Source organism: Prunus mume, linkage group LG4 (assembly GCF_029339155.1).
Source record: "Prunus mume cultivar Tortuosa linkage group LG4, ASM2933915v1, whole genome shotgun sequence".
Taxonomy (NCBI): domain Eukaryota; kingdom Viridiplantae; phylum Streptophyta; class Magnoliopsida; order Rosales; family Rosaceae; genus Prunus; species Prunus mume.
In genome coordinates this window covers 933,395-945,134 of record NC_142701.1, presented here as the reverse complement: position 1 = coordinate 945,134, position 11,740 = coordinate 933,395, and the positions used below count along the sequence as shown (strand labels likewise).

Below are 11,740 nucleotides of genomic sequence, written 5' to 3'. Positions count from 1 at the left end.
AGTATTCCAATGTTTTTATATCCCAGACTTCATATTTTATTTATAATTTATTTCAAGCATTTCATTAACTGCCATAATTGTAATTAAAACTCCCTATTAATATCATATCAATCACCCCATTTCTTTTGGTTGCCATTCCCTCTAACATATCGCCATAAAATTGCAAATAAAAAATATATGTGAATTACATATCCAATAATGTACATATAAAAACTATAAATATAAATATATACTTATAAAAATATAGGTATATTATTTACCCAAAAAAAATTAACAAAAATAGGTCAGTTACTTTGTAATTGAAATTTTCGTACATTTTTTATAAATTAAAAATAGGTACATTATTTAGAAGGAAAAAAAAAGTTCATTATACTAGGTAAATTGTTTTACTAGGTGTACATTATTAGAGAAAAAAATAGGTACATTATTTAGGGAAAAAAATAGATACAAAATTTAGCCACAAAAATAGGTTCATTATACTAGGTAAATTGTTTTACTTTGTAATTGAAATTGTTCATTATACTAGGTCAGTTACTTTGTAATTGAAATTTTTGTACATTTTTTATAAATTAAAAATAGGTACATTATTTAGAAGGAAAAAAAAAGTTCATTATACTAGGTAAATTGTTTTACTAGGTGTACATTATTAGAGAAACAAATAGGTACATTATTTAGGGAAAAAAATAGATACAAAATTTAGCCAGAAATATAGGTTCATTATACTAGGTACATTATTAGAGAGAAAAAATAGGCACATTATATTGAGAGAAAAAAATAGGTTCATTTTAAAAAAAAAATTGTTTTCATAAAACAACCAATAAAAAGATGATCAAAATATTTTTCATAAATCAAATAATAAAGAAAAAAAATAGGTACATTATTTAGAGAAAAAATAGGTTCATTAAAAAAAAATGTTTTAAAAAACAATAAATAGATTATCAGATTATTTTTCAACATAATTAGAATGTACACTATTATTCATAAAACTATAATAAAAAAGAATACTGGTTGTATAATTCGTAAAAGGAAAAGAACATTAATTCCTAAATTTAATATTGAATTTAAATTACTAATACCTTAAATAGATTACTCGTAGTAATTCATAGAAGGAAAACAACATTAATTCAAAAATATATTACTAGTCATAAAATAGATTACTAATACTTTAATGTGGAATTTAATGTTTAATTTCAAATAAGCTTCTAAATTAGTTCCTACATCCATTACAACTATTTGGAGATCTTTCCAAATTCAACATATGTCATTAGTTACACCCCTCATAACACATTAACTTATAAATATGGGTAGTTTTGGAATTCAAAAAATAAAATAAATTAGATTTTAAGTTATATTAGGTAACTTGCTTAGTTGGATCCTAGTCATCGGTATTATTTGAAAAAATTGGGTATTTTAAATAGAAAATTAAAGGAAAGGATTGTTGGTGATTTAAAATGAATTTTATGGGTCTAAGCTCAATTTACTATTTTCTTTCAACTAAAATTCTAGATTTTGAAAATAAAAATTCATTTCTATATGAGACTTTTGTTGCAGGATAATATGAATTATTGGATTTTGTCTAAAATAAAGTTCAACAGTTGATAATAACCAGAAAACAATGGGCTACAAACGAACAAAACGACTCTATTCATTGGATTCTCTTTTAATTACAAACACTATCCTGATTAGCAATATCTAGTTTCAGATTACATCTTGACTCCTTTTGACCTAAAACTTAATTGCTCATGGATTCTTCTAACTTAAAGACAAATAACCAGATGAATAAAGTAAAGCAAATTAAAAATGTTGCTTTCCCACTTGTGAACACTGTTTAATGTCTCTCTTCACATGAAAATCAGGTTAGAACTAGAAACACTTCAAGCCTTTGTAACCAGAAACGAGCTAGCTAGACAATTCAGGCCAGTGCTTATGGATGTGAACCATTCTACCAATATCACACCCTCTTCAAACACTTCTCCAGAAATGCACGGTTTCATGTCGACGGGCTCTTTCGAGCTACCCAATTACTACTCTCATCAGTCTAGCAGAGAGGTGAAGCTAATTGCCATCCATTTTCTGTTAGACTAGAGATTGCATTCAAATAAATCAAGTATATTTTCCTTCCAGTTTCTTATGCTAGATACCATGTGTTCTTTGCTTTCTTTTGTTTTTTTTTTTCTTGCTAATAATTAAGTAGGAGGCCGATCAAGAGGCTAAGCAATCCAGTTTTATGGAACTTCAGAAGGAAGAGATAGAGATATTCTGGAATCAGCAACTGTTTGAAATTCAAAACACAACAGGTTTGTTTTTTCTCTTGGTCCAAATTTTGATTTTTCTTCTGTCTTTGGTCATTGCTATAGTTTTAAGCTAGTGCCCCAAAATAAAAACAAAAACACACAAAAGTGTTAAAAAAAAAAAAAAAAAAGGGGATAGGACCCAAACTGTACTTTTATTGTACTTTTGAGTTAAAAGCATTACATATGATTTCTGTTTATTTATGTCAAAGTGTACTTGTTTTAATTTTTTCTATCATTATTTGAAAACACCGTTAGCGCTAGCACACGTTAGTAGTTGTTAGCCATCATTTTTTTCAACTTTTTGAATTTTTTTTAGATGTTCCAAATCTTTTGTTTCTTTAAGAAGTAAAAATCATTACAAAAGGTTTTGATCAGGACCTACATTACAAAAGGGTTATATATATATAGAGACGACCCAGGATTTTAAAATGAGCTGGGCTAAATTTACCTTATGTAAGCACTGGAGAGTGGAACATAAAGGTTCAATTACTGCAGCATACCAATTCATTTATTTATTTATTTTTCACTTAAAGGGATTATGTGTGAGGTCTATCAGTAAAAGGAAAATTAACATTAGGTTGTCCCTAATAAAATAAAATATATATAAACATAAATAAAAAGAAGTTGGTAGTATGCTAAAAAAGTAAGGACAATACAGAAATACTTTTCATTTTAGAAAGAACTTTACAGAGATGTCCTACATAAGAATGTCCAGGAGTATTCGAAGAGAATTCATCAATTCATTAGTTTGTCTTATCTTCTTTTCCTTCATTGTATTGTTGGATAAGCGATGTCATAATTGTCATTAGTAGGCATGGGTGGGTTAAATTAAATTTTTGGCTGATAAAATAACAACTCACCTGGACTATAGCCCATGTTAGTCCCTTCTAGGGATCGTTCGGAGCTATTCTTTAAATTTCTATATAGTGTAACTAATGATCACGTACTTCTTTATAATGTATGATACAGTGGCAAAAGCACATCACGAACTCCCTCTTGCAAGGGTCAAAAGAGTCATGAAATCTGATGGACAAGTCAAGGTAGATCTGCACATTCATCAATTGATGATATGCAAAACCCTTTCTATAACTTATTTATTTTTTATCTATTAATTGGAGAGTAATGTTTCAAAAAGATTAACTTGAAAATGTGTTAATTTTCTTTGCAGAAGGTGAGCTCGGAGACTCCGGTTTTGTTTTCGAAAGCATGTGAGCTTTTCATTATGGAGCTCACACTTCGTTCATGGCTACACACTGAAAGAAGCAATAGACGTACGTTGCAGCATTGTGACACTGCCAGGGCAATTATGCAGGATGAGCTGCTTCACTTTTTAGTTCATGCTGTTCCATTCGATCATGCTCATTGCCATAAGGTGTTTCTTCTTAAATATTTGCTTGTCTATTATTTTCTTAGTTTGCACACACAACACCTTTATTAAGTGAAACTCACCGAAGAACATATATAACGAGTATATTTTTGGGCTTATAACTTTAATGGTAGAGCATTTATCCCACATCTATGACTACATTTGACTCTTCATCGTCCTCCTTTCCTCATAAATTAAAGGATAATTCAATCATATTTAGTATGTGTATATGATTAAACTTGGAAAGGCAATATGAAAATTATAATTATTTCTCAGGAAGAGGAGATTGGAAAAATTTCTCAAAACGTTGATTCTCGTACTACTGGAGCATTGCGTCTTCGTGAGACAAACCAGCTCGGTGGGGTGAGTGTTTAAGAAACTCGATTACAACATCCTCTCGCCTTTTTCTCTATGCTAAGTAGATCTATGCACCCCATACACTGTTTGTGTGGGTTTTTTTCTAAAATTTAACAAGTGTCAAAATCTCATTTGTTGTCCCATCGAGTTTTTGTTTATATATAGATTTTTTGACTGATTTTATCGATTAGGGTATGGGCGAAATGAATCAAGTGCTTCAGCAATACATGATTGACCCATCAATGTCCTCGGCCGAACTCCATCGTGACTATTTTGAAGGTGACAAATTGCACTTTCTTCTCTTTCTCCTCCATCTTATATATATGCAAAGTAACCACGATGAATTTATTTATTTTTCTTCTGAATAATTTTATAAACAATGCAGATGATGAATGATTGAATTCCGTTTCTGCTAGCGGAATTATAGCTGGATAGGAAATTTTATTTTAATTTAATTCCTAGATTTATGAGTGGAGTTTGTTATTGTATGAGGGGGTGCAGCAAAGTGAAGGTGTTGAATTCCATATGGTGGAGTTTGTTATTGCATGAGGGGCTTCTTGTTAAATTTCTTTGAGCTTTATCTGGATATTTATGATAACAGAGAAAAGAAGCTAGGATTTCGAGAAGAAGATGAAGATTTGAAAAGTAGAATTGAAGCTTAGAAAGACTGTATTTCAGTTTCTGTATTGAGTTTTCTTAATGATCAAGCTAAACAGTCTAACTAATCCAGCTAACCTCACTTTAACCAACTTAACCAAAAGCCCGTGAGCTGAACTTGAGTGACTAACTACCTTCTTAACTAATTTTATAGTTATCATTTTCCCCCACCCAGCAGAGTTCCTCAGTCGAAGGTGAAGACAATGTTGCAGAAAAATAGGACTGTGCAAGTTAGGAGTGGGCATTTGAACTAGTGAATTGGTGAACAGAGTATAAAAAAAAAACCTAAAACAATCCGTGTTGACTAAGAAAGTCAACCTAGGCTTAAAAACCGAATCAAACCACTTTGGATCGGTTCCCATCTAGGTTATTAATTATCTTGGAAAATGGTATAAAATATATAAATATCTTAGTCAAATTAATACCCAAATACTTTAGTATCAATTTATACCCAACTAAAATACTCTAGGCCAATTTCTTTTTCTTTTCAATGAAGCATATCCGTTCTTGCGCTTCTGCCTTTCTCTATTTTCAATCCATTTCTTTCTATTTCTCTTCCTATTTATATATTCACCCATTTCTCTCTTATTTTATCTCTTCTACCTCTATCTCTCTTATTTTATCACTTGTACCTATTTTTCTATACATCCTATTTCTCTCTTCTTCACATATTTATATTCATATCATTCCAAACTAGAAATTGGGCCAAACTGAACCGGAACCGCATAGGTTCAGTTTGATTTGATTCTTCTAGACACTTTCTATAAAAATCAAACCGAACTGGACCGTGTGTAAGTTGTCTGGTTTTGAATCCAATTTGAGGGGAAAATCGGACTCTGCCCACCCCTAGTGCAAGCCTTTTGAAACACATCAGCTAGTTGTTCTTTCTGTAGGAATGTACTGCACAAACAAGTCTTTTGTTTGCACCTTTTCCCTCACAAAGTGGAAATCAATATCCATATGCTTGATTCTTGAGTGATAAACAAGATTTGAGCTTAAAGCCAGAGCTTGCAAGTTATCACAGTACATAACAAGTGGGCTAGGAAGATAAATCTGTAAATCCAGTAAGACCTTACGAATCCATGAAATATTAGCTGTTGTATCGGGCAAGGCCCTGTATTCAGCTTTGAACTTCTAAAAACTGACCCCTGCTTTTTTGACTGCCATGAAATTGGATTGCTTCCCAAAAATACCACAAATCCAGTTGTAGACCTTCTATTGTTCATGTCTCCTACCTAGTCTGCATCACTGTAGGCACTAACCTGCCAAAGACCATTTGTAAAACTGATGCCATACTCTAATGTACCTTGAACATATATGAGAATACGTTTGACAAAAAGGTAATGAACATTAATGGGAGTGGTCATGTACTGACACAATATTCACTGCATAAGTTAAATCTAGTTTTGTGAATGTCATGTACAACAATGCTCCCACTATACTTCAAAACATGGTGGGATCAAACAAAGTTTCACCAGCCTCTCTTAAGATTTGAGGGTGCTCATTCCTGCTTTATTCAACAGATCTTTAGCATATTTAGTTTGGTTCAAAAATATGTCTCCTGATGAGCCATAAGATATCTGCAGGCCTAGAAAGTATGTAAGTCTTCTCATATATCCTTCATTTCAAATACTGCACTCAATTCAGTAATAACACTTTGAACCAATTGATCACTCGATCCAGTAAATATTATGTCATCAACATATAATAACAGAATCACAATTTCATTCTCAACATGTTTCACACAGAGGCTTGGATCAGAACGGGATGATTTAAATCCTGGAGTAGGTAAGTAACCTGTGAATTTTGCATTCCATGCCCTTGGAGCTTGTTTCAAACAAGAGAGTTCTGAAGTTTGCAAACAAACTGTGGATGAATAGGATCTTCAAAACTTGGTGGCTGCTTCGCGAAAACTTACTCTTCAAGATCTCCATGCAAAAAGGAATTCTTGACATCAAGTTTCCTTAATTTCCATTGGATCGTAGCATCAAGACTTAGAATCAACCTCACTGTTGTATGTCGAACTACTGGACTAAAAGTCTCCCCAAAATCGAACCCCGATTCCTGGCTAAACCCCCTGAGCCTTAAGTCCATAAGTCGAGCTTTGTATCTGGCCACTGAACCAGCAGAGTTCCTCTTGATTTTGTATATCCAGTCACTACCTACAATGTTCTTATTCCCTAAATTAGGTACCAAAATCCATGTACCCTACATATTTAGGCTGATACCATCATAACAGAGAAAAGAAGCTAGGGTTTTCAAGAAGAAGAAGGGGAAGAAGATGAAGAATTGAAACGCAATGAGACGACTCTAGGTTCCAACTTCCATAGCTAATTAATATTACTATTTTATCTCCAGACTTTCAACCACTACTAGTACTTAATCACCAGTCTAGCTAACACTATATAAGCGTTCAAGTATCTATTGTTGGAATTATTTGACAGTTAAATTATTTGTCTTGCAGTGATCGAAAACAAGCGAAACAGGATGAAGTCGCAAGCTCTTTTTCCTGGAGGTATTGTTTTCTCAAGTTTTCTTTTGGATTGAGAGGTTCTCAACAGAAACTAATCTCTAGTAATAACATAAAATTCGAGCTGGTCATGAGAGAATACTCCATTGTAATCTTACTGGTTTAGGTATAAATACCAGTATCACATCAATGTGTAATTGAATCGAATCATTCTAATAGAAAAGTCTCTATGTCTTCCTTCTCTTGTTTCTCCTTTTTCTCATATAGTTAAGATGGTACCAGTGCCATTGAGCTTGCACTTGTTCTGGCTCTCAAGTTCAATTGTTTCTTTTCTCTGTTGCACGAAGCTTATGATGATCTTTGTTACTCTCCTTGAATATATTCGACACCAACACAGGCTTGAGCTTGGGCCAAAACAGATCATATAATAGAGCATAGTCTCCATCTGGGCTAGGCTGAATCCCCCCCATTAGAAACCCCATTTGATCATTTTGGGCCAAATCCAGCCCACATCTCTACAACCAATTTTTTTTTGTTTTTTTTTTAACATTCTTTTTTTAGTATAAGTGATAATTTCTCACACACACTAACTATGGTGGTGGTGGGGAACTTGAGACCACTAGTCTGTAAATTAAGGCACTTTTCACTGGACTAGACTCTCTTGACATCGTTTTTTTTCTTTAAATATTGGATATCAATCAATTTTGTACAATAGTTCCATTAAAAACAAACAAACAAGCAATACAAAATTGTAGAAAATACAAGTAAATAATACATCATTTTGGAAACACTTTAGGAAGTTTTCTTTATCAATAGTGGCGAGGGGAATTCGAATTTGGAACATCTTTCAATATTAAGAAGAAAGAAAGTTTTTTTTTTTCTTTATACAATCGATGGTCTAAACTACTTTAAATTACAAAAATAGAGATCAAACTTGATTGGATTAACTCACTGTTTAGGCCAACAAATTTGCATTATTGCATTAACGGCTAAGCAAACACTATTTAATTAATAATAGGAAAAAGGCAAAACAAACAAAAACTGAAACGAAGTGGGCATATGATTCGCTCAAAGTGGGAATATTTGATGGCGTACGTTACCCTTTGAAAAAATTATTCCATGCGCATGCAACTGACAGGTTAACTTTACTACAGGTCGTTTTAGTTTGCGTATTCACCACGCTCACGTTCAAGAAAAAACAAAATGACTTTAAAGATGCCTTTCCAACTCCTTTTCACGGAGTTGTTATTTAAAGATGCCTTTCCAACTCCTTTTCACACGGTTATAAGAAATAATTACGGCTTTTCAGAAATAGGTGCATTTCAATCTGACATGTTATATAAAAATTCTTGTATGTATTTGAAGAGAAAAATTCAAAATTATTTATGATTCTCTAAATTACGGAGTATGATTGGAGGTCAAATTTTATAAAGAGCACAAATAGCTTTTGTGTGTTTTGAGCTAAATTTTAAATAAAAAATAGGAAGTATGATTGTAGATGCTTTAAGTACCCGAAGGATAAATAGTAAGAAATATAAGGACCACATTGCAAAATAGATTGTTCTAGAGACTAGACTTGGTAGGTGGGGAGGTAGTCTATTGGTGTATATAAAGGGGTGAGGATGTGCACTATGACCAAAAACAAACAAGAAGAAGGAGACAGAGAGGAGGGAGAGGGAGATTGGAGCTACTGGGAATTGTGGGAATGGGCTGTTTGGGATGAAAGAAAATCACTAGGAAAATTTTCTTGTTGATGTTTTCTTCCCAAGCCCGCCCATTCCAATGATTTCCAGCGGCTCCTCCCTTTCCCTTCCATCTCTATATTGAGACTTATGTTCTAATGCAGATTCAAGACCATCGGATCTCAAGGTATATACAGTTCTTTTTTTCAACAGTTTATTTTGTATGTGATGAATCGTTTCATTTTCATATTTATGTTTTGTGGTTACTCGAGGTTTATTTACCTTGCTACTGACCTGATATTCCCTTCTATTCTATGCAGTTTGTTGCTACTAACCTGGGTTTGTGTTTAGGAATACTGTCTTAGGAATCACTTTTGTGATAAGCGTTTTTATTGATCTCAGTACATTCTGAGCAAGGACTACATCCCACTGCAGTTTGTAAGCATGCAGATGTACATGTATTCTTCTCAACATGCTTACAAACTACATGCTGATCATAGTTATGGACAGGACAAAGTGCTAAGATTACATAAATGTTCATCTAATAATTCTATCGACATCGGCATAACTGTAACCCTACATGGGAATCTAAATTTTAAATTACAGATTAATTGCAAAATTTTTGCTGTACTGGTCTAATTATTACTACAAAAAAGTGGTTGCTTTTGATGGATACTTCCCTCCTTCTCAAGGAGGCATTTCTATTTCCTACAAATCACAGTTTGACATAAATGTAAAAATAATTCATCAGAAACATCAAATAAAAAATCTCTACACACATGTCAACTTGTGATTGACAGGAAACTTCCAAGGCAAGTATTTTCTTTGATGGAAGGGAATGGTCATTAATAAATAAAAAAAAGGTTCATGTCCTTAAGTTTCCAGTTGTTAGTCATTACTCCAAAAGGTGATGGCCATTTTTGGTACTTCAAAAATTTTTGTGGACTTATTCATTGTGAGATGACAAATGGATTGGACCGGCCCATTTAATTAATTGGGCCATGCTATGCTCGTGTCGATCCATTTATAAAAAACTATTAATCCTTCCCTAGCTCAAAGCTCAAGTCCATATTGAAACAGGCTGTGCTCGTGCTAGGCCCTGTTTGGCCTATTTAACTTGAATTTTTTTTAAAAAAACTCATGTTAGCACAATAACTTTATTCAAGTCCAGCACGGCCCATGCTTTCTTGTCGTGCCTAGCACGTTCATCCAATAATCGTACTTGAGTCGTGTCGTGCCCCATTTAAATGGGTTGGGCTCATGTCGTGTTGGGCTGGCCTTACCCATTTGACACCTCTAGTTTCTCTCACACACGCTATAAGTCAAGGTTCTTTTTTCTTGGCTAGACCCTATTGAAAAAGAATTTTGTTATATACTACTAGGAGAAGAGCATAATTTTAAAATAGTCAATAGTTAGCCATAAGAATGTAAATATTGTCTTAAGTAAACTCAGTTAGATATTAATATAGTAAACAATCACACACACACATACATATTGTATAGAATGTTACAATAAATCAATACAAAAAATAAAAAGTTACTAGGATCTACAGAAGCAATTAATAAAATAAATAGACCTAGAAAGGTAGCCCAATTCACTAACACAAAAGTAAAGCTGACACATTATATAATTAACACACAATTTAGGATTGAAAAGACATCAATTTATGTACCATTTATTTTAGCATTGAATTTCCTTGGAGGATTATTATACACACACTGTTCTTTAAGAGGGGCATAACCACAATAAATCAAAGCAAAACGCCAAATACACTTAGAAGAAATGACCAAATGTAGAAAGAAAAGAGTTCGCAATACAATCTATGAAAATGAACACTAAAACTTAGCAATAGAACCAGAGGATGAGCACATCTTTGAGTAGGATTTGGCGTCATTGGCAAAACATAACCTTATTTTTAAGAATAATGATTGCCTTCTGAAGGAAGAGGAGGAACTCCTCTTCAAATGAAGATGTGGCTAACTGTGAAACGGGTACCTGTCTATACAATAAATAAATAAAAGTTTACAGTTCTTCGACTTTGGGGTGGGGTGGGCTCTTGCCTCTTGATTTTAGTTTTAAGTTTTTTTTTTCATTGTTTGGACATGTGTTCATTTTCAATTGGTCACATCTTTCTTTTTTCTTCTTGCTGTAATTTTGTTTTCTTTGGTCACATCTTTATTTCAGGAATTCCTTTTTTTCTTCTTTGAGTCAAACATTATCCTATTCTTAAATAGAGACAAGCATGACTTGACTCGTTAAAATTGAGAAGGAGCTCTTCTTTAAAACCAATCGGGTTTTGGTGTCCTTGTCTAATTTCAACAACATTGAAAAAGTTTCAACAAAAAAGTAAAAAGAAAATTAATTTTTTTAACACATGTCAAAAGCTTTTTTCTTCAATTAATAGTTTGCAGATGGCTTTGACCTTCAAAGATTTAGAGTATCCACAATGGGCTCCCTAAACCATCTTCTTAAACAAATTTTAGGGAGGAATCATAAAAATGCAACTCTAACCATGCTCCTTATTCATCTCCTAAAATAGGGAGTCCTCTAGGAGCTCCTAAATCTGAGGAGAGAGAAAGGATTCCTAGTGACTCCCTATAATTTAATGCTCCTTTATTTAATGAGTATTTCAAACCTTTATTTAATGCTAACCATTTTTTTTTTTTAATAGAGATGGACCAATCAAAAAAGAGTTATAGCATTTATGACTCTCCAAATTATGGAGTATGGTTGGACTTGAAAATTTTTAGAGAGCTCCTAAAATAGCTTTCTTATATTTTTAGCTAAATTTTAGCTAAGAAATAGATGACATTATTGCGGATGCTCTTACAAAATACAAAAATAAAATCCCTTTAAAAACCCAAAACAAAAGCGTACCAGGAGGGACCAAAGTCCAATAGGGACATAAATGCT

The 11,740-nt window shown here is 32.9% G+C and overlaps 1 protein-coding gene and 1 long non-coding RNA gene across 2 annotated transcripts; both read left to right on the top strand.

The window, feature by feature from the left end:
* The first annotated feature begins 1,916 nt into the window (after positions 1-1,916).
* Positions 1,917-4,413, top strand: LOC107880919 (nuclear transcription factor Y subunit C-2-like). Its single transcript, XM_016793468.2, has 7 exons — positions 1,917-2,049; positions 2,195-2,297; positions 3,264-3,334; positions 3,463-3,666; positions 3,937-4,023; positions 4,209-4,296; positions 4,403-4,413. The coding sequence occupies exons 1-7, from the start codon at positions 1,927-1,929 to the stop codon at positions 4,411-4,413; spliced, it is 687 nt and encodes a 228-aa protein (XP_016648954.2). The 5' UTR covers positions 1,917-1,926.
* A 4,182-nt stretch (positions 4,414-8,595) lies between these two features.
* Positions 8,596-9,499, top strand: LOC103328649 (uncharacterized). Its single transcript, XR_513877.2, has 2 exons — positions 8,596-9,013; positions 9,147-9,499. It is a non-coding gene; the product is annotated as an uncharacterized LOC103328649 (long non-coding RNA).
* Positions 9,500-11,740: the final 2,241 nt, after the last annotated feature.

What these genes read in the sequence shown, in the direction of transcription:
- LOC107880919 (XM_016793468.2), top strand. Translation starts at nt 1,927, where the DNA reads ATGGATGTGAACCATTCTACCAATATCACACCCTCTTCAAACACTTCT. An exon ending in TGAAATTCAAAACACAACAG is followed by an intron (nt 2,298 to 3,263) that starts GTTTGTTTTTTC and finishes TGTATGATACAG; the next exon opens with TGGCAAAAGCACATCACGAA. An exon ending in ATCATGCTCATTGCCATAAG is followed by an intron (nt 3,667 to 3,936) that starts GTGTTTCTTCTT and finishes ATTATTTCTCAG; the next exon opens with GAAGAGGAGATTGGAAAAAT.